At 37.3% G+C, this 18,829-nt stretch overlaps 1 protein-coding gene across 1 annotated transcript in view; it reads left to right on the top strand.

The window, feature by feature from the left end:
- Positions 1–7,001, top strand: part of PREX2 (phosphatidylinositol-3,4,5-trisphosphate dependent Rac exchange factor 2) — a 183,957-nt gene extending 176,956 nt beyond the window's left edge. The window contains exon 41 of the mRNA XM_026115194.2: positions 1,558–7,001. Coding sequence (XP_025970979.2) covers positions 1,558–1,603 — 46 coding nt within the window. The 3' untranslated portion in view covers positions 1,604–7,001. The remainder of the gene's footprint in view (positions 1–1,557) is intronic.
- The last annotated feature ends 11,828 nt before the right edge of the window (positions 7,002–18,829 follow it).

Raw genomic sequence — 18,829 nt, 5'->3', positions numbered from 1 at the left:
TCCTCGTTCTTCCCCTCCAGAAACAATACTGCCTACAGTGAGACTCAGAGGAGTTATTTAGCCCCCTGCAATTGTGTGTTGTCAGCGTCCCATGGGTTTTGACTCATAAGGGAACTGAAAGAGAACAGCAGATATCCTGCCCTGCTCTTGCATAGTCACACAGTACTTTTTCTGTCATGAAACATCATGGTGTGGAGAGATTTTCAGTATTCACAAGGGCTACCATACAGACAGTGCCTCAAATAACTTCAGTGGCAGAGCATCTTGCCAAGAAAGCAGCAGCTGACTGCTCTTGAATTGTTTGTGGAGCCCTGTCACATGTCCAGATTTTTGTTTTCCATGTCAACTTGTAGTATGATTTTGAAATGCCTGATTAGTTAGAGTGCAGTGATATAAATTAATGTGATGTTTCGCTGACAAGTTTGAAAATATACCCGGAAAACTCAGATATCCGGAGCATCTCAAACACTCCTAGCCTCCAAAACAGCGGGAGAGTCACCACCCTGCCTGTAGAAAGATCTACCAAACCTGTTGTTGTTTTTTTTGCTTCCGTATTTCAGTATCATAGACTCTTGATATTCAGATTTAATGCATTTGCAGTATTATTGTCTTTTCATTTTGGATTTTAATGCTTTTTCTCCTTGTCACACCCAACTCCTTAGTCTCTTTTCTTTATTATTGCTTCAGTGATACACTTTCCCTGAGGAAAATACGTAATCTCCAAATGAGATCATGTCTATTGCTGTTTCAAACTGTTGTGGTTCTAGGCTAGGGGAGATTTTGGATATTCTTAGAGAACAGAGAGGCCTCTTTTAATGAGCCTGAGGTCAGAATGATTGCCCTTTATTTTCCATATTCCTGACATTAGGGTAACTTTCCAAACACTTGTTAATAACCAAGTCCATGCCAAAGGATTTAGTAGAAATTTGAAAGCCTTCATAAATGAAGGTGTGGCTAACTATTTCGGTCTATACTGTGGTAGTCCTTTGAACCAAACCTTACTGATCTTGATTTCATGGGGGGGTGTTCAAAATCATCAGGCTGACATGTTTTGTGTCTGACATCTGTCTTGGGTTCTTGGAGATCAAGACCATACAGCATCAGTTTCACAGGAAAGTGCGTTAAAGTGAGGGCTGACTGTCTGCCAACACAAAAACAAAACTGAGACAGTAGCAGTCACCAAGCAACTTTTCCGATACAGAAATTCATAGCAACAGTTGGTTATTGAGTTAGTGGAGAGCTCACTGTCTTCAGAAAGGGTTCTTCAGTGCAGAAGTATAAAAGCTTGACTAAACAGGAATGTTGTTTTACTGTCTTTTTAATATTATTTATAGATGTGTATTTTAATAATACCACTGTCAGCATAAACAAAGTCATGTTTATAAATAAGATTTTACTGGTTTTATACAAATGTTATTAAACTGAATTCAGTGCAATTTTCTTTTGCAGTGGAAGAAGACTCAGATTTAGTTTGTCTTGCCTAAAATTACCAACTTTATTAAAGACCAAGCTCTCAGAATAGAGAATAATGATTTCTCTATTTTTTGTTTCTGTCAGATTATACAAGCTATGCCAGCCACCACCACCCATTGGAGAAGAATGAGGAGAACTACTCCAGAAAATAATCAAGCAATGGCTTTTAGGACACCAGGACTATAAAATCTAACTGCATGTTAGGGGGCTCTGATAAATAAAAGCCCTTTACTCAGGATAAAGAAAGAAATATCCTAAATAGTCTCTGACATTGGAATATGACTTCCAAAAAAGCATTTCTGGAATCTGTGCACTCCAGCCTTATGTTAGCAAAACAGGAATTTTCCTTGGGAATTTTACACTGGAATCAGGTTCATTAGATGTTCAGTCCTGTTCAGCCACATGAAATAGGCACAGCCAGCAGCTTGAAAAGAAATCTCTTGTGTCCAAGTGAAGTCATGCTCTCTGAACTAGCAGGATGTGTTCTTGTGGAAGGAACAAAAGCCTAGATAAAGGGGTATGCACTTCATATGGGGTCTTTTGCACTGATAATCCCCCCCCCTTTTTTTCCTTTCCTATCAGCATCATAACTTCTCACCTTTTCATAACAATGAAAGTAAAGTTTCAAGGATATAATGCAAGTGAGGTTTAAGGATAAAAACTCATCTCAGAATTGTGCCTAATGACTACAGACTGACTGCTTCTATGAACATATGTTCTTATAAACACAGCCATGTCTAAAGCGTCCCATTGTCGTACTCATTTTGAAGGAATGTGAATATGGCATCTGTTTTACCCTTTTTCAGTTGTCATTATATTGAAGGAGAGAAGGATCTTAAGTCTGATTTTCTTCCATAATTAGATTGAATTTGAGACTCTGATGTCTAATGGATGTTTTACATCATGGTGCCTCTTCTAGAGTTCTTCAAAGTTGTGCATATTCTTGTACAGTATTATACTAGCAAAACTATACAAGATGAGTATGAGATAGTGTTGTTAGATTTAACTGGAAATGTTCGTGTAAATTTTGGCATTTTAATGTTTTATGCCACCATTTACATTATTTTGTCAGTGTTTTTCTTATAGCTTTTCAGTTTGTTCTTGTGAAGTTGTAACTTCATAACTGTTAGAGATTTATTTTGAAGATTCTACTATTTAGAGGGCACAGGAAAATACATCTGCATTTAGCTGCTTTTTTTGGCCAAAGTATTTTCAGAGAAAATGCCCCCAAATGACATTTCCTGTCAGAACACAATAAAGCAAAATTCTGAAATAGCTCTAGTTGTAGTGGTAGCTACACATTCTGTTAGAGAGGGACATGTACTGTCTGAATAAAATTTATTTTCTAGGCGGTAGCAGCCTATAGTTATGCTGTAGCAATCAAACCTCACAGCATAATTTTTTGCATATTATCTAATTATTTATAAAATTTTCAACAAATTTATTAATCCACAAAGAAATAGATGAGAATTCAGAACCAGCTGTACTCTGGGGAAGAGTACTTTTTGCATAGGATATATAGGGGACTTGTTACATTCCTCCAAAGGAGGAATTAGGACTCCTACAGTTTTCAGTATTTTTAAGTTTTTTACACAGACTTTAACTTTACTTTGCTAAGAAAGTAAATATTTTTATATATCTACAGATATATATGTCTGCACATATTCTGTCTTCAATATGTATATATTTATATAGTCATCAATTTATTAGTGATCCGCCTTTGAATATAGAATGTTTTCCTTAAACTGTGACAAAAGCATGCAATAATGAACACAAGTCACAATTTCTCCTCTGTGCTTTGAAGTCTACACTCTTTAATAGCTATGGGAAACTATGAGGCTTAAATCTTTTTGATTAAAAAAAAAAAGTTTTATTCTGTGGAAACGTACTCTTTCTGTCTAGGATGACCTAATGCTTTTACAGAAGAAAAGAATGAGTCACAATTTATATAGTTGCTATTCTAGTCAGAGTATTTCATACTTTTGGATGTGTTTTATTCAGAGAGGCAGTATTGGTTAGGATAATTCCCGCTCCAGGCGGAAGTGCCAAAAATGTTTCTGTTATTGCCTGTTCAGAAATCAGAAATACATAGAAGGCATAACCTTCTCCTGCCAAGGACGGTGCTGCAAACCCTGTGGATGGTGGTGTGTTCTGAATGGTGGGGTCAGCCTCTGCTGGGAGCTCAGATCTTGCTGGGGGATGTTGCCTGCCTGACTTTTTTTTTTTTTTTTTTTTTTTTTTTTTTTAAACTACAAAGGGAAGTCAGCTGTTAGTTGAATGCAACTGCTAATTTTGTATAATATAACCTAGAGGACAAAATCTGTTGCATGCACACATGTTATTGTAACTAAGCTGTTGATCACTTTTTTATCACATTGAAAAATGGCAGGAATGTAAGTATGCCAAAATAGTCTCTTCTATAATATGGCAATTGTAATACTTTGTTTTGCGTTTGAAAGCACAGGGTAATAGACACTTTTAAATACTGAGGGATAAATAGTTATGATCCACAGTCACTGGACTAATTTCTTCAGCTGTTGTTCCACATGAGCGTGCATCAGAAATCTTGACCCTTTGTTTTTTGTATCTAATTTTTGTTGTTTTATAGTAAGGAAGACAGAATGGACTGGATCCTCAAGCTCTCCTCAACCTTGAGGTAGTCAAAAAGTTATTCAGCACTGCAAGCTTCATTATCTAAAGCACTGGTTTGGACCTGTGCTGCAAAATAATTTATCTAATTAGGCTGGTATATTCAGAAGGGTCTGATAAACCTAAGTCCTAGTTTCCTGGGATTTTAGGTGGGATGCAGAGAAAGGGTTTCCAAAGTACTCAAAGGAAATTAGACATAAATCTCCTATTGACTCTCTATGGAGAGTGGATGCCTGATTTTTTCAAAATTTCTGTAAAATCCAGTGCTCACTTGAAACTGTGCAATTTTTCAAACTGCTTTTCTTGGCCCTCTCTTTTCAGAACACATTGCACATTCTAATGCATCTGGCTTCTAGTAAAATTAGATGGACATTGAAGAAGCCTATTCTTAAATTATCAATTTATGTATGTTCATGACTAAAGCTATTTATCTTGCTTGGTAAATGTACAGGATGTATTTATTTCTTATGCAATGCACACAGGCAGGAGAAAAAATCAGTTCTCATCACAGTATGTTTATCCTCTCATAGATTTTTAGGCTTGCAGACAATGAGAAGTGATCACCGAGAGCGATGATTTACAAGAACTGTAACGCCCACAGCTTGTGAAACCTTTACTTCTACTTCAACAGATCATGCAATCTGTTTTTTTTTATGACAATGCATTATACCAGTTTAGGGAAAGCATTTTGTATGTCATTTCTAGGTCTTCATTCAAGTCAAGTTTAATATTCTTGGGAATAAAATTCAAGCATCTACAGACATACATTATCAAATACTGACTACCATAATTCAGTGGTAGAGAGTGTTGTGGGAGATTTAACAGCTGGGAGGGCAGGGTTAAGAGCCAAGTAACAGTTAAGTCATGTAGTAGGGTTCATGTTTGGAGAGAACTTGCTTATTGTTTTAAGGTGGAGCTGATGAGGTTGGGACTATCTTTGTAACCATCATCTGTAAGTAACAGGATATTAAACAGTCTTTATGCTATGAAATGAGCATTTGTTCAGTGCAGCTCCCCAAATTAAGTATTTTATAACACTTACTGTCCTTGCAGGTTGTAAATGTAAATGAATACAAAAAAGATGTATGTGCTGGTTTCTAATTGTTGAGCACATTTGTGTTTAGGAATCCATTTTCAAGTAAATATTTCTGCTTTCAGCTGAACCAACATCAGTTGTATGTCCACTGAGAAAGTTACAATCTTCCGGTGGTTTTTTTCAGATAGCTAAAACCCAATGGTTTTAGCAAATGCATCTGTGTTTTTTCGTTTTTGGGTTTTTTTTTTTTTTTTAAATGCAGACAATAGTCATCAGAACTGCTCTTCTACTCTTTTATAGCCAAAACAATCAGATTAGGATTTATAGTAATCATATTTCATTTCATTTATTAGACTCCCCTTATTCTGAGTGTGGAAAAAAACAAACCAGTTTTATTGCTCTGCTTTTACTTGGAGAAATTCATGGCAAGCAGCATTGATTTATTTCAGTAATTCATTGTCAGATGTAGCATATGTATTTAAGACAATTGCTTGAATGTGAGTATACACATTGTGATTAAGCATGATGTTCAGAACAGGAAAGTATTTTCATTTGTTTTCATTTACATTTGTAAAATTAGTAACTGTAGTATATATACAATATTTTTCCTTACTCTTTAATTTGCAGCTACTACATGGATCTGTCTTTCAGCATTTTATGCATATTTTGCACCGTTATTGTTTAACATGATGGAAACAGGAGAGTTTCTTAAGCTAATGCATTGCCTTAGGTATCTTTATGCTTGTTGAGAAACGCAGGTAATGCTTTTCTAATTGTACTCCAGCAGTACACTGGCATTAGTAAATTAGATGCACAGTGCGTACCTGTCTCAGGATACCTGGATTTTTGATGATTAGGTTTTGATATATAAAAAGATACTGCACTCACTTATATTTTTGTATGCTGACAATTGATTTTTTTATATACTGTATATATCCATTGAGAAGTTTTCCTAAAGAAAATGCGTTATTAGGAGTATTGCCTTTTTCCTGCTAAACAAGTGACTTTATTTTCTTGTTATATGTGTATAAATGAATATCCTGCATGCATAGTCATGCAGGTATTAGTACCAATGAGAAACTTCAGATTGTCCAGAGCCCAATCAAGTAGTCATTTCTTATGTTTTTCTCCAGAAATAACCTCTCCATGCTAGAAATTCTGTATTGCTAGATGGAACTACTTTAGAAATAACTTCTGCTTCAGTTTGAAAGTCCAATGGAGTGTACTTCCATAGTAGTGGGGACATTTCTGCAAGTACTTGGATTTGGACTTTCATGGGAATATCCACAACATTTCTAATGTGTGTGTGTCCTATATGCATGTGTCAGATTTAAAAGATTAAGCAGCCTTATTCACTTTTTAATGCCCTGTATATAGTGTATGTAGTTGTTTATGCTTGTTCATTAAGAAAAATGAATACTTTTTGCGTCAAAGTATTGCACACATTTTTCAAATGAATATATTGTTTGTAACCCCTCAGTAAGCACAAGAGAGCATTACTGTTTTGAAATATATATAAATATATCAATACACGCAATCTGTCAATGACCTTTTGTTTGAAAACGGTTGAACTAGCAGCTTTGTGGGTAGTTGAGTTTGTTAGAAGTAACCTTTTGAATTTAATGTTAAATCTCCTTGAAACATGGATTTAAATTACTTTTTCTTATTTGTAAAGTGCCTATGTAGCATACCTTGAGTCTGTTACTATATTGATTATGGTTTAAACTAATACTCTGTACTTTAGATCTATAGTTTATTTTTGTAGTCTACATATTAAAGACTGGAATGGTAACAATGTATTACAAAATGTCAGATAGCAATAAAACCAATGTTAATATGGCCACTGCAAATCTCTTTATTTGTAAGTAAGAAATAAGATTTTTGGGTTTGGGGGTCTTTAACCCCTTCAGTATGGTGGCTCTTGGAATTTTGCTGCAGGAGAACCAAAATTAAACTTCTAAAACGGTATGTGTATAATAGGAGTCTTTTCTGAGAAGCCCAGAATCCAGGAGAATCATTGCTGGCAATTAAAATATATCTTTATAGCCAAGAGGAAACTGAAGCCCACAAAAGTAGGAGTCCATGGCTTTGGTCTGCTACATTTTTTGAAAGCTGGGGGATGGGAGACAGGAATGAAAAATCCCTTTCTGCCCCTGGCTTCCATTACTGTCCCATTAAGATCCAAACCACGCACCACAGTTTCTGGGATTCCCTTCTCTGAAGACTAACTGCGAGATGGTCATCCTCTGTTTATTGCTGTCCACAAGGACAATTTGAGGAGCATAATGCAGGAGCGCTGTGCTCTCCGTGCTACCAAAACATACACTTGTTTAGATGGATTGGGAATTAGCTCCTAGCTGGTACTGAGATGCCAGGGGTGTGAGAAGTTATGTGGAATATTCCATTCATAGGACTAAAAGCTGATGAAGTATTAGACCTTGCTAAGCAGTTTGGTGCTAACAGCACCAAACTGTTTGTTTTAGAAGTTTCTATTTCTACATGGTTGTGATCAAGACCAAGGGGAGCAGTGGAAGCAGGACCAGAAGTAGCTGCAATGGTATTGTAAAACCCCTTTTCTTTTCCATCTTCTGCTAGCAGGGAGAGGGAGAGGATGCAAGTAAATTTTTTTTTTCCCTGTCCTAAGCATTCCTTTCCCCATAGTTCTGTGAAGGAAGGCAGCATGAGATTTTAGAGCTGTGTAGCTGAATATTTTTCACTGTGGCTGTTGAAATACTAAGCAGCAGAAATGATGAAGTCATTCCAAATATGGCCTGCTTTTCCACAATCTTAAGTGAGGGTTTTTTTCAGTACTTCTGATTTCTGTGATCTTGACCTGCAACCATGTATACATCAGAAATAAAGTCCAAAGAATCATGAACATTTTCCTTGATCAGTGCATTCAAAATGGGAATAAATAGTGCTTTGAAAAAATTTCTGAGAAAGATCTCAATCACAGCATGGTAGCACTTGGGGATATAATTAATACAGGTATCCAATAATCTCTTAAGTTCCATGCGAAATTATTACTATAATCATGATTTGAAAGTCTTCCAAAATGTCTGCAAAGGGACTAGCTACACATACATGTCAGAGGTCAGATTAAGTACAGTGTGAGCCCACAATTCAAACAAAGATAATGTATCTTTGCCTTGCATCAAAATATATGCCAGTCTTTAAAAGTTATGCTTCCCTTTGAATGCTACTCATAAAATTACTTTTACTCTGTATTTGATGGCTATTTTTCTTTTTATATATCATGTTGTGCACAAACAGGGTAGGTTATGCTTGTTATCAATTCCACTTAATCAGTATAAATAAACTACAATGATTTCATTCTTTCATGTAGAAATTTTAATTCCCTAGTAGCTGCTAATTGCTCCTAACTCTCCTAATAGAGTTAGTATTTGATTTCTTCCATTTATTTCTGAATGCATTTTCCCCTGTGGAGCCGTCAGCCCCCTTAGGGCAATAATAGGCCATAGTTGCCCTGACCAGCCTCACTAGGGCCCCCCCACCCTCTGCCCAGAGGCCTGGGGCAGGACTGGACACTGAGGTCTTGTTTGAGCTATGTTTCAGGCAGTCCTGTCTCCCCAGCCCTGTCTCCTCGACGGATCTTGAAACCTGTGTTATGGGCAGCCCTGTCTCTAGTCCTGCCTCCTGCTGTTTCTGACTGGACTTTCCGGAGGGACCCACACCTGGTTCAACATTTTGTCTTGTCTGATGATCCCTAGACAGCAGAGCCTGTCACCACCCTGGCCTGCTCGGGGAGGCCCCTGCCCTGCCTGGGCCGTGCTCGCCCACGGCTCCTGGCCCATCCGCCCGTAGGGAGCAACCCCACTCCTGCTGCTCCCCGAGAGGAATGTCAAGTGCTGGTGCAGGTTCTGCCACATTTAACGTCCTACTGCCTTTTGGCCTACTGCCATATTGAAGCAGATTTACAGATTACAGTGCTGTCAGGGAAAAAAATGCCCGTTTCTAGTCACAAGAGAGCTGAGGAGCCTGTTCCATTGATTTTAAGCTCAGGACTAAGGGTAGCATCCAGAAATGCTCTATAGCCCTAATTCGGTGAAAAGATTGGAAAATGCATCTTAACAATCTGACAGGACAGAGGAGAAAGATACTGGTTACAGGGAAGGAATGCAATCAATATAAGGCAAGTGCTGAGCAGTGTCAAGCACGGGAACAAAATGTCCTGAATATTTGGCTTCATTTTTTTCAAGAAAGCTTGAAAAGAACAGATGTTTTATCACTGGACACCAAGTATTTAGCACAGTTGATATGTTATTCAATAACTTTTGTGCTTTACAGAAGATTCAGTGTAAAATCTTGTTATGTTAAGTTACATGCAGAATGTTTTTAAAGCATTAAGATAGCTAGTCATGTTTTGTTCTTGTTATTTAGATTTCTTTATCAGGGGAGGAGGAAATTTATTTATGCAATTGGCTTTTTAACATCTGGGAATAGATAATTGGTGTCTTTCCTTGTGAAGCATAACAGCCTCTAAAAGTAGGAGGAAATTGTATTGTACATATTCTTGGGAACATAATCAAATTTAAGAAACACCAATAGTTTTTGATTCTGCTTTCATTTAAATGAATAACCAAATTTTCTTGACTACAGAAAATGAATCCAGATCACTTGGACTATTATGCCAGAACCTGACTAGCTTGAATGCTTGTCAGCATGTTTAGTTCACCTAATTAATGGAACTATTCATGTCTCAAGACAGAAGGCAGGACTGGAAATGAGAATCAGATCACAAATAATCAATGTTTTTTTCTTTTATCATCAACCAGCCATTACAGTAGGTCTAATCAAACCAATACAGGGCATGACTGCAGGCAAAGCAACTTGAGTACTGCATTAACTAAAGTCAGTGCATCGTCACAAAAGTTAGTGACAAAGTATCCCAGTAGGAAGAGAGAAATGACATCTAATCTTGATCAGTGCTACTTCCTTGTAGTATAATGCATTTCAAAATAGACCGAATGACATCCGTATTTAAATTCAATAAAAAGTGAAGCTTGATTGGATATTTAGCATTATATTCAATGCTGTTCTGAAACAGGAAAATACATAAAGGTTTTGTATAATTTTTAATTAAGAAATTGAGTAGCTGGTGGAATTTTGACAGCATAGCCTGGAAAAATCATGTGCCAATTTTAAAGGACATTTGTGAGCCTGCAATGGAGACAACAGACAGTAGACAGTATTTCTGGACTATTTCCCATGACTTTGAGAGAAAGCATTAATATTTGAAACCTTAGTACAGGACTAAACTACATTATCTGGATGCTAATCACACAACAGTCATCAGAATCTTAGTGTTAATCCTTATATTTAAAGAAATACAAATTCCGTACCTAATCATACCTGTCATTTTCATTTCTCACAAAAGATATAATAAGCACCTTTCTACTGGCTTTTCAAACAAACCAATGTGTTAAACAGGATTTTAACACTTTTCCTTTCTTCTTTCAGTTACTAAACTCATTTGTTGATGGCCCTTTCAGAGGACCAGTAGGAATTAAGATACCAGCTAATGTTGAGGTATGGGCCTCTTGTGCCTTCAAAATCTCACTTGGAGGTCACAATCCAGTTAGGGTTTTCTGCATGTGCACTTGCACCAGTGCTGAGCAGTCAGGCAGAGAGAGGATTCAGCAGATGGAGGAGTGATCAAAGTGCTTTATGTCAAGATTCTGGTAAAAATGAATATTGTTCCCTTTGTAATTTATATTGGTTAAAACATGACCTGAATGAGCTTAGTATAATGAAAAATACTATGCAGTATAATACAACTAGAATATGAGCCTGGAACAACTGCTTATATTGTATATTACAATGGTAATAAGGCACTTGACTGTCTTCTTTGAATGAAAAGGGCAAAAAAACTAGTGGGGATACCTTGTTTGCCCCTAAGAATCCTTAATATTTAAGTTTGCTTAAGAATCTTTGCTTTGAGATCAAACAAATGAGGATGTGTCCTTGATTATAATCAGGGTTTCAATAAAGTTCAAAATAGTAGTTCCAGTGATTAGATCTAGAACTGTGATCTACTTTCCTTAAAGGGAGATACACTTCAACCTGAGCTGGTTAGATCTTTTGAGATGAAGATAATGGCCACATGCTACTAGTTGAGATGATAGCTCAGGAGTTGGATTGCTTGAAGGTGGTGGTGGGGGACACACTGTACAGAATACAAAGTGTTGTACGATATGTAATTCAGATGACGGTAACATACAAAGTGAATAAAAACCTTTGGCAGATAATGGCTGCTTTGTAGAAAATTCGATATAAAGAGGGGGAACTTGTTCTAATGCCCTGTTCTTCCCAATCATATTTCCTACTTCCCAAATCCTATTTCCTTTTCAAATATGCCCTCAATAGCCATATCCTTTGAAGATGACCTGCCCTGGGAAATACGATCTGGATCCCAACAGTTAGTCTACTGAAAAATACTCTGCTACCAGCAACCTGAAGCTAGAGATATGTAGTGTTTCAGTTACAGGATAGTAGCAAAAGATGTGGGAGGATGGACCAGAGATGATGCTGAGGTTCCTCTGGTTTGGATGCTTTTTAGCCCAGTGCATCTTGTGTAGCTTCAGCAGGAGGGACAGAAAATTGCTCCTCTTCTAAAACACAGCCTGGTTCCTGGGGTGTACTCCTGGGATGTGTATTCAACTGTTGTCTAGTAAAGGACAGTATGATGTTTAATTTTCAGATTTTGAAGAAAATTTTGGACTGCCAGCCCTAAAACTCTGGCAAGAGATTATCCCCTTCAGCACGTGGCTCAGTCTTATCTGTGTGTATTAAGTGCTATAAATGTATGTACATTGGATCAGGCCTGCTTTGTTTTCAGAGTCTGGGGGGACTTAGATGAGAGTTAGGCTCCAAGCTATTGGCAAACCTGCTCTAGGCATACCCAGAGCAGAAGTGCAGTTGCTTAGGAGATTTTTCAGCCACAAGGAAGGCATCTAGAGAGCTTAGGCAGACCCATGAGCCATACTGGGTAACAACTTTGGGCTTAAGCACTGAAGTTCTGGTATACGTACTGAAGTCTTTCTTATCTAAGAGTGAAAAATGGAAACTAAGTCATATTTTTCAAAAGTTACTCAGGGCTGGTGTTTAGAATGTAGATATTTAACTGGAGTTAAGATCTGGATCAACAGAATTAATTCAGCTTTGGAGTCAGATGTTAAAGTATAACCTGGCTCCTACTCATTTAGTCACTCGTGTCAACCAATATTAAGTATCTAGGTATATCAGTCACTTCTGAGAATAGAACTAATGCTCCTATTCTATTAGCCAGCTCTGATAATCCCACAATGAAAGACCCAAGTCCTACTGACTTACAAAAGGAATTTTTCTTCTTCACACTGTCATCAGACACTTGTGAAAACAGATCTTATTAATCAGTGTCATATTAGGTTGAGAAGTATTTAGAGACCTAACCATGAAGATAGATAGCCACTTTCTAACCTTCCTAAAGCCTAATCCAAATTACTTCCATGGCAGTTAGTTAGCCATCTATATACTTTTGAAAATTCTACTAGGCATCTATCTGCACCATTTGTAATGAGGTAGCTTTAAAACTCTGATCTAAATGCATATAAAATATCAGATGAAAGAGAAAGTTCATGGTGTGATAAATTTTCTGTAGAACAAGAGAAGAGAAATACAAACTCTTAGAAACAAACCTGATGTTTGCATTTAGGATTTTCTGGTCACAAGAGCAGTGCAAATTTTTTCGTGCTCACATGAAGTATTTAATACTGTCAAAGCAACTGCCTATATTTCACATGTAGTTCAATTCCCTATGTATTTCTCTAATAAGCTTGAGTCATTGCTGTATAGATCTTTTCCTGTAACTGCCAATTCCAGTCAGTGCATGGCAAGTTATATTTAAATCTTTACTGGCAAAATGATCAGTTATTCAGAGATCTTGGCTTATATTCAGAGCTTCGTCTTCTCTAACCTTCTTCCCAAATGTCCTTGAATATATAAATGTCTCAGACAGATTGTATGGCTGTCTCCCATCCACTGCTAACCTTATGACTCATATTGTATCTGTCCCACCACAGCTTCCCAGGTATCTCAACTATCCTCAGATTTAAAAAAATCTGTGCATCATCTGGAAGATCAGGACTTGAGTGGATCAGCATTTCTGGTGCAACAGAACTAATCTCCAACAAGGACTCCCTAAGGATAACCCAAGGCACCATAACAATCTTACAGAATTTTTATACAGTTATTGTATTTGTGTTGTTGTTCAGTCCTCTAAATATTACTTCATTTTAGATCTGTGTGCAAATGTTATTTTGCACTATCCTATTGCAAGATTGTAAGTTAGGAAAGAAAGACAGTTCAAGACCATGGCAAGGAATTAAGAAGTCTGGGATCAGTTTCCAATTGCTAACATACATGTAAGGATTTACTAAGGCAATACAAATATGAATAAGACCATTTCCTTACCATTTAAGGTTTTTCTGTTTCTGTTGTCTCTTTCTCTATAAAAGGATGCAAATGCTACTTAGAAGACTCTATATCCAAGATTTGATCCTCTTAATTCCTATTTAGCTGCCACCTAATCTTGAAAGTCATGGTATCTGCGCCAGAAAAATTCCATAGTCAACTGCCTGCCTGCTTTGGGGCATTTTCAAACTATATAACTTTGATCATTATCTAATAAATGATTTAACCTCTTGGGAAACACAAAGTAGATACTGACCTGCACATCTCACTAGCAGAAGTTTTCTTATATATGTCAGATCAGAGCTCACAGACAACCTGCAGAGTGAGGTAGTAGTGCCAGATCATCCTCCAATGGGTAGGGAGTCCAGCCCATCTGCACTCATTGATTTTGCTAGCAGTAAGCCACTACATACAGTTGGCTGGAAGTGGAAGTGGAAGGTCTGTGTCCTCTGGAATTTCTTGAGAACTGATACCTTTTTTGAAGACCATGTGAAAGAGGGGAGAGCACAGCTGAATCATTCAGTTCTCCTGTCAGAGACTTCCAGGAACAATTGAACCCTAATTATTTTCCTGTGTTGCTATAGATTATTCCTATAATAAGGGCTTAGATGGGCTAGACATGTCAATTCAGGCCCTTCAGGCTAACTATTAGGATGGTATTTTTTCCAAAGCTATCAAAAGAGAAGCTATGCAATTTATTGAGTCTATTATTCTGCTTGTGATAATTAGCTCTGCTTTGCTCTATACACCCTAAATGTTCTAACAAATGGGACATTTGCAAAAGAATATGTTCAGCAATATTTCTGCATTCTGTGTTCACAGTGAGCAAGCCAAGTAAAGTTTTACATCAGTGTGTTCATTATTTAGCACATCATTGCTCTCTAAGCATACAGAACCTTCCTTTCCCAAGTGCCTCCAAATTGCCTAAGTCAGCAAGGAGGTAGTGATCAGCGAATGAGGAGGGGAGATGATAGTCTCTTAGAATAAGCTTAGATAGAGGGCTTGCTCAAACCCCAATAGCATCAACCAGCAAAACCCCTTGTTGGCCGAAGGTGGCTTTGAAGCAGCCTTTATCTGATGCAGAGGACACTCTCTCATGCTCTTACAGGTGAACCTAGCAGAATGATCAGAATGGCAGTATAAAACTGCCAAGAAACAGACAGTGCTCTGAAAAGCTGCCTTCTCACATTATGTAGGGCTCGGAAGCTGGAAAAGTGCATTGAAGATTGCATATTTGTGAAAAATATAGATTCTCATCCATTCAGGTTACATGGAGGAAAAATTATTACAGAAGAATTAAAGCAGTTGATTCACCTTTCACACATCTGTGGATTTGAATGGGTTTTGGATTACATGCAGGGTGATTTTTTTTCTTCATGAAATTTGCTCAGATAATGACATAACTCCACAGTCTTATTATGACTTGAGCTGAGTTAGTTATATAAACTGTATTTTTTAATTCCACAAAGAGGTGGCTTTAGCCATTGACATTGCTCAGAAGCTACATTAAATATGCACAGTTGACTGCTGTAATGTTTTTAATGCTGTGAAGAGGTTTCTGGTACCAAAAGCACACTTTCAATCATAAGTGAAAAAAGTCTGTTTCAGAATTTCTACTTTTTTGTTGGTGGAGAGTGTTTTGAAGAGCCCTTGAAGATATTCAGTGTGTGAAAGCATCTTCCAGGCTCAGGTGGCCAGGCTGATAGTGGATTACATTTAGATTTGATTGATTGAGCCTTGAAGTGGATGATTGCTTTAATTTGTTTGGAAGAAAAAGCTCTAGAACATTTACTTAGTACAGAACATTCCTTCTACTTCTAGCTGTTTAGAGAGGTTTGATGCCACTGTGTGTGTGTGTATAAAAGTTGTGAAACAGGAAAAATATGTTTCATGTTGCATCCCAAAGAAAGATTATTCAGGAGAGGAATGAAGAAAAGGATTATATTGCCAATATGCCTTTGCTTCTATGCCATTGTAGAATGCTTACTGGGAAAGCTAGCACAAAACTCATTAATACATCAATTAACTCTTAATGGCTGTGTCCAGAATTTTCAAAATGTACTAAAAAGAAAAAAATCCAGAGACTGTAAATGTGAAGTTCTTAGGATTGTATTATTTCATTCTTCCTGTAATTTCCATGACATGGCTGTTTCATATCCAAACAAAGCACAATTTGGCCATTAATTTTCAATGATTCTTCAGAATTTGCAATGAGAAATGTGTGGTAGAAGAACATGTGTTCTAGGAGAACAATATATTTGTAAAACTTAAGAACAAAATAACCACTTACTTAAGCAGAAAACACTGTATGGCTGGACTACAATAGGCACAAGCAAAGTAAGTACCACAGAAATGTGAAGAACATGGAGCCACCACTTTTGGCTGCTTTGTACTGACCGGGACTTTAATTCCAGGAGGAGGGGGGTCTGCTTTACTGAAACTTTTTCTTTTCTTTTCTTTTTCCTTACTGGAATATATGCAACACCAGCTAGCTTTATCTTCAGTGGAAAAATGAAACATTTTTTTTTTTCCTGTGAGAAAGAAGACCCAAAGAATCTTCTTAGCAGAGAAGGACTATCAACTACTGAAACACTTGAATTACTAAGCACCCAGGGCTGAAATCACAAAGATTGCATTCAGGATTGGGGTCACCCATAAAAACTAGGCAAAAAAATTAGCATGCTTCTTCTCTGTTGTGCTGTATTTTCAAAATTCTCAGATGTGCTCACTCCTAGAGATTCTCCTCTCTGAAGGGGGACTGTGTTTCAGAGCTCACACTTTAAGCTTGAATTAAAACAAAAACAGGGGTAAAATCCACTCCTTCCCATTTTTTATTCAAATGGCTGCAAAAAAGAAAAAAAGTTATTCCAATAGAAGCAGCTGAGCTGTCACTTCTCATTATCCCATGAGGCTTTTGGAGTGACCCACATCCAAGTAAGTGGCATTAGCTTAAATTTTTTGTTACCTATCTCAGAAACAACTCAGAGCTGGCATTTTATAACCTGTAAAGCGGTTGAAAAAAATCATCACGGCTTGTCAGTTGGGAAGACCTGAGAAGCAGCGACATAAAGCTTTAAGTTGGAAGCTGCATCAGTTGTTCCAGATGAATTTTTCAGACTCCATTGGGGAGTGTCTTCGAGAGCTGAACATTCGCGGAGGAAAACTTGAGCTTTATCCTTTACACTTGCAATAATCATATGCATCTGAATTAAATTAGTCTTATTGTCTTGGGAAAGGAAAAAGAAAAGGGTTTCTCTGAAGTCTCAACCGACAAGAAATTTGCTGGCCCAGTGGTTCTGGAGCTGTAAATGTGTCTTTGTCTCTTGTGCTGTTTGTAGCATAAATATTAGCCAGGATGTTTCTACTTGGCTGCAGTGAAACAGTGGAGAAGGGATAGTGAGAGTTTCAGTTAGGACTAAATGTGTTTGGCTCTGATAACTCTGACTCACTAGAACCTCAAGTAACTTCAATTTTATTCCACCTTTTTGAAATACCGGTGATCATATTTATCCAGAGAGATTGTCAAGATGTTTCCTTTTGACAGAAGTGCTGAAAGAGATGCTACAGAACTGAATCTACATTTCAATACGTTCCAGGACCTGTTACTGGCTGCATAAGTGCTAAACACGGATTTGCATGTCTAAATCAAGTACTGGATCAAAAGTGACTTCAGTGTTGACTGAAGGGTAATAATAATTATGCTTCTTAAGGCTAAAGGTGTTTTTGAAATCTTTTGAAAACATAACTGCTGAGTCAGGGAGGCTCTGCAGTGCTTTAAGGAGTCTAAGCATTTTACTCTAAACCTTCCTGTCTAGGTCTGTAACAAAACAGATTCTGAGGAGCAGCTTTATATAGTGTGATGGTTATGAACATAAAACAAAATGACACTTCTTGCTACATGATTTTTCTGGTAAAATGAGGCACTGTCAATATTACATCTTGCATCTGTGTTCTGCTATGTATAATGTAAAAAAAAAAATTGAAAGCTCTTATTGTAAAGGTTTTTTTTAATCAAACATGAGGTAGAATTTCCTTCAATACCCTTGTATTTTGTAAAATTTGTGACACTGAGTGGAGGGAGAAAACATATTTCTTACTTAAGTGAAAACCACTGTCATTCAGAAGCTTTTTTTCCTAAAAAAAATGTGCATGGTACTGATACATAGATAATGCCTACACAGTTATATTATGGATCATATTCTTTTCTGGAGCAACTCCACTGACTTCAGAGGACTTGCATCAAAACTGAACATGGTCATTATGACCAGATTTTGAGTAGTGTTGAACTCCAGAATTGCCACTGATTTCACTAAGATTCATGTGTGTTCACTGAAGCTGACAGCTTGTCCGTTCATCGTGGTGGAACACTTAACATGAAAAATAAGGTTCATCTGCTAATTGAAACTTTAAAATTCAACTGGTACAGGAAGAAATTTCCTAAAAATAATGTAATTAAACAATTATTATTTAAAAAATAAAGTGCAATAGAAAAATAAATCCAAACAATGAAACCTGCTATGAAGCAATTTCAGAAACTCATCCTCTCTTCCAAACTAAGATTATTCTAGAACAAGCCTCAGTAAACTGTTACGGCATTGATTTCTGTGCAGAACAGCTCAGTGTGTGCAGATATGGTATCACAAAAAAATCAGCCCTGTTACCTAACTTTTTTTTTAATATATTGCCAAACTTGGTTTCAAGTCTTAACAAACCCTCTGTGAAGCAGAATGCCTTCTTATGGGTTTGGAACAAGCAAGGAGCCAGAATTAAACAGGGATGAAAGAAGGCTCTGTCAAACTTGAAAACAATGAAACCCCTTCTGTAAAGTGTTTTAAATTTTGTTTGTTTGTTTTTAAATACCTTGACATTTTCAAACTTTGTCTGACTTCACATGAAAGCCAGGTGATGGGAATTTTCAAAAGCAGCTTTGGAAACCCCAGTCGGTACCTTAAGGCTCCAAGTCATATTTCCCTAGGAATGAGCCTACCCCAGCCATGCTCATAACAGCTGCAAAGCTTGGCATTGGACTACTGGTTTCTTAGGCAGCTGATATGTGCAGCAATGCCGAATACTGTGCATTCCCAGACACGACCAAAGATGTGCATGCTTCATACCATTACCTTGCCAGGAAAAAGTGTAGAAAAGTGTAAGACTTCAGCTTCAACCACACCAAACATCAGGCCCAGGACATTGCGATAC

Source organism: Dromaius novaehollandiae, chromosome 2, assembly GCF_036370855.1.
Source record: "Dromaius novaehollandiae isolate bDroNov1 chromosome 2, bDroNov1.hap1, whole genome shotgun sequence".
In the NCBI taxonomy this organism is placed as follows: domain Eukaryota; kingdom Metazoa; phylum Chordata; class Aves; order Casuariiformes; family Dromaiidae; genus Dromaius; species Dromaius novaehollandiae.
This window is presented reverse-complemented; position numbering and strand designations above follow the sequence as displayed.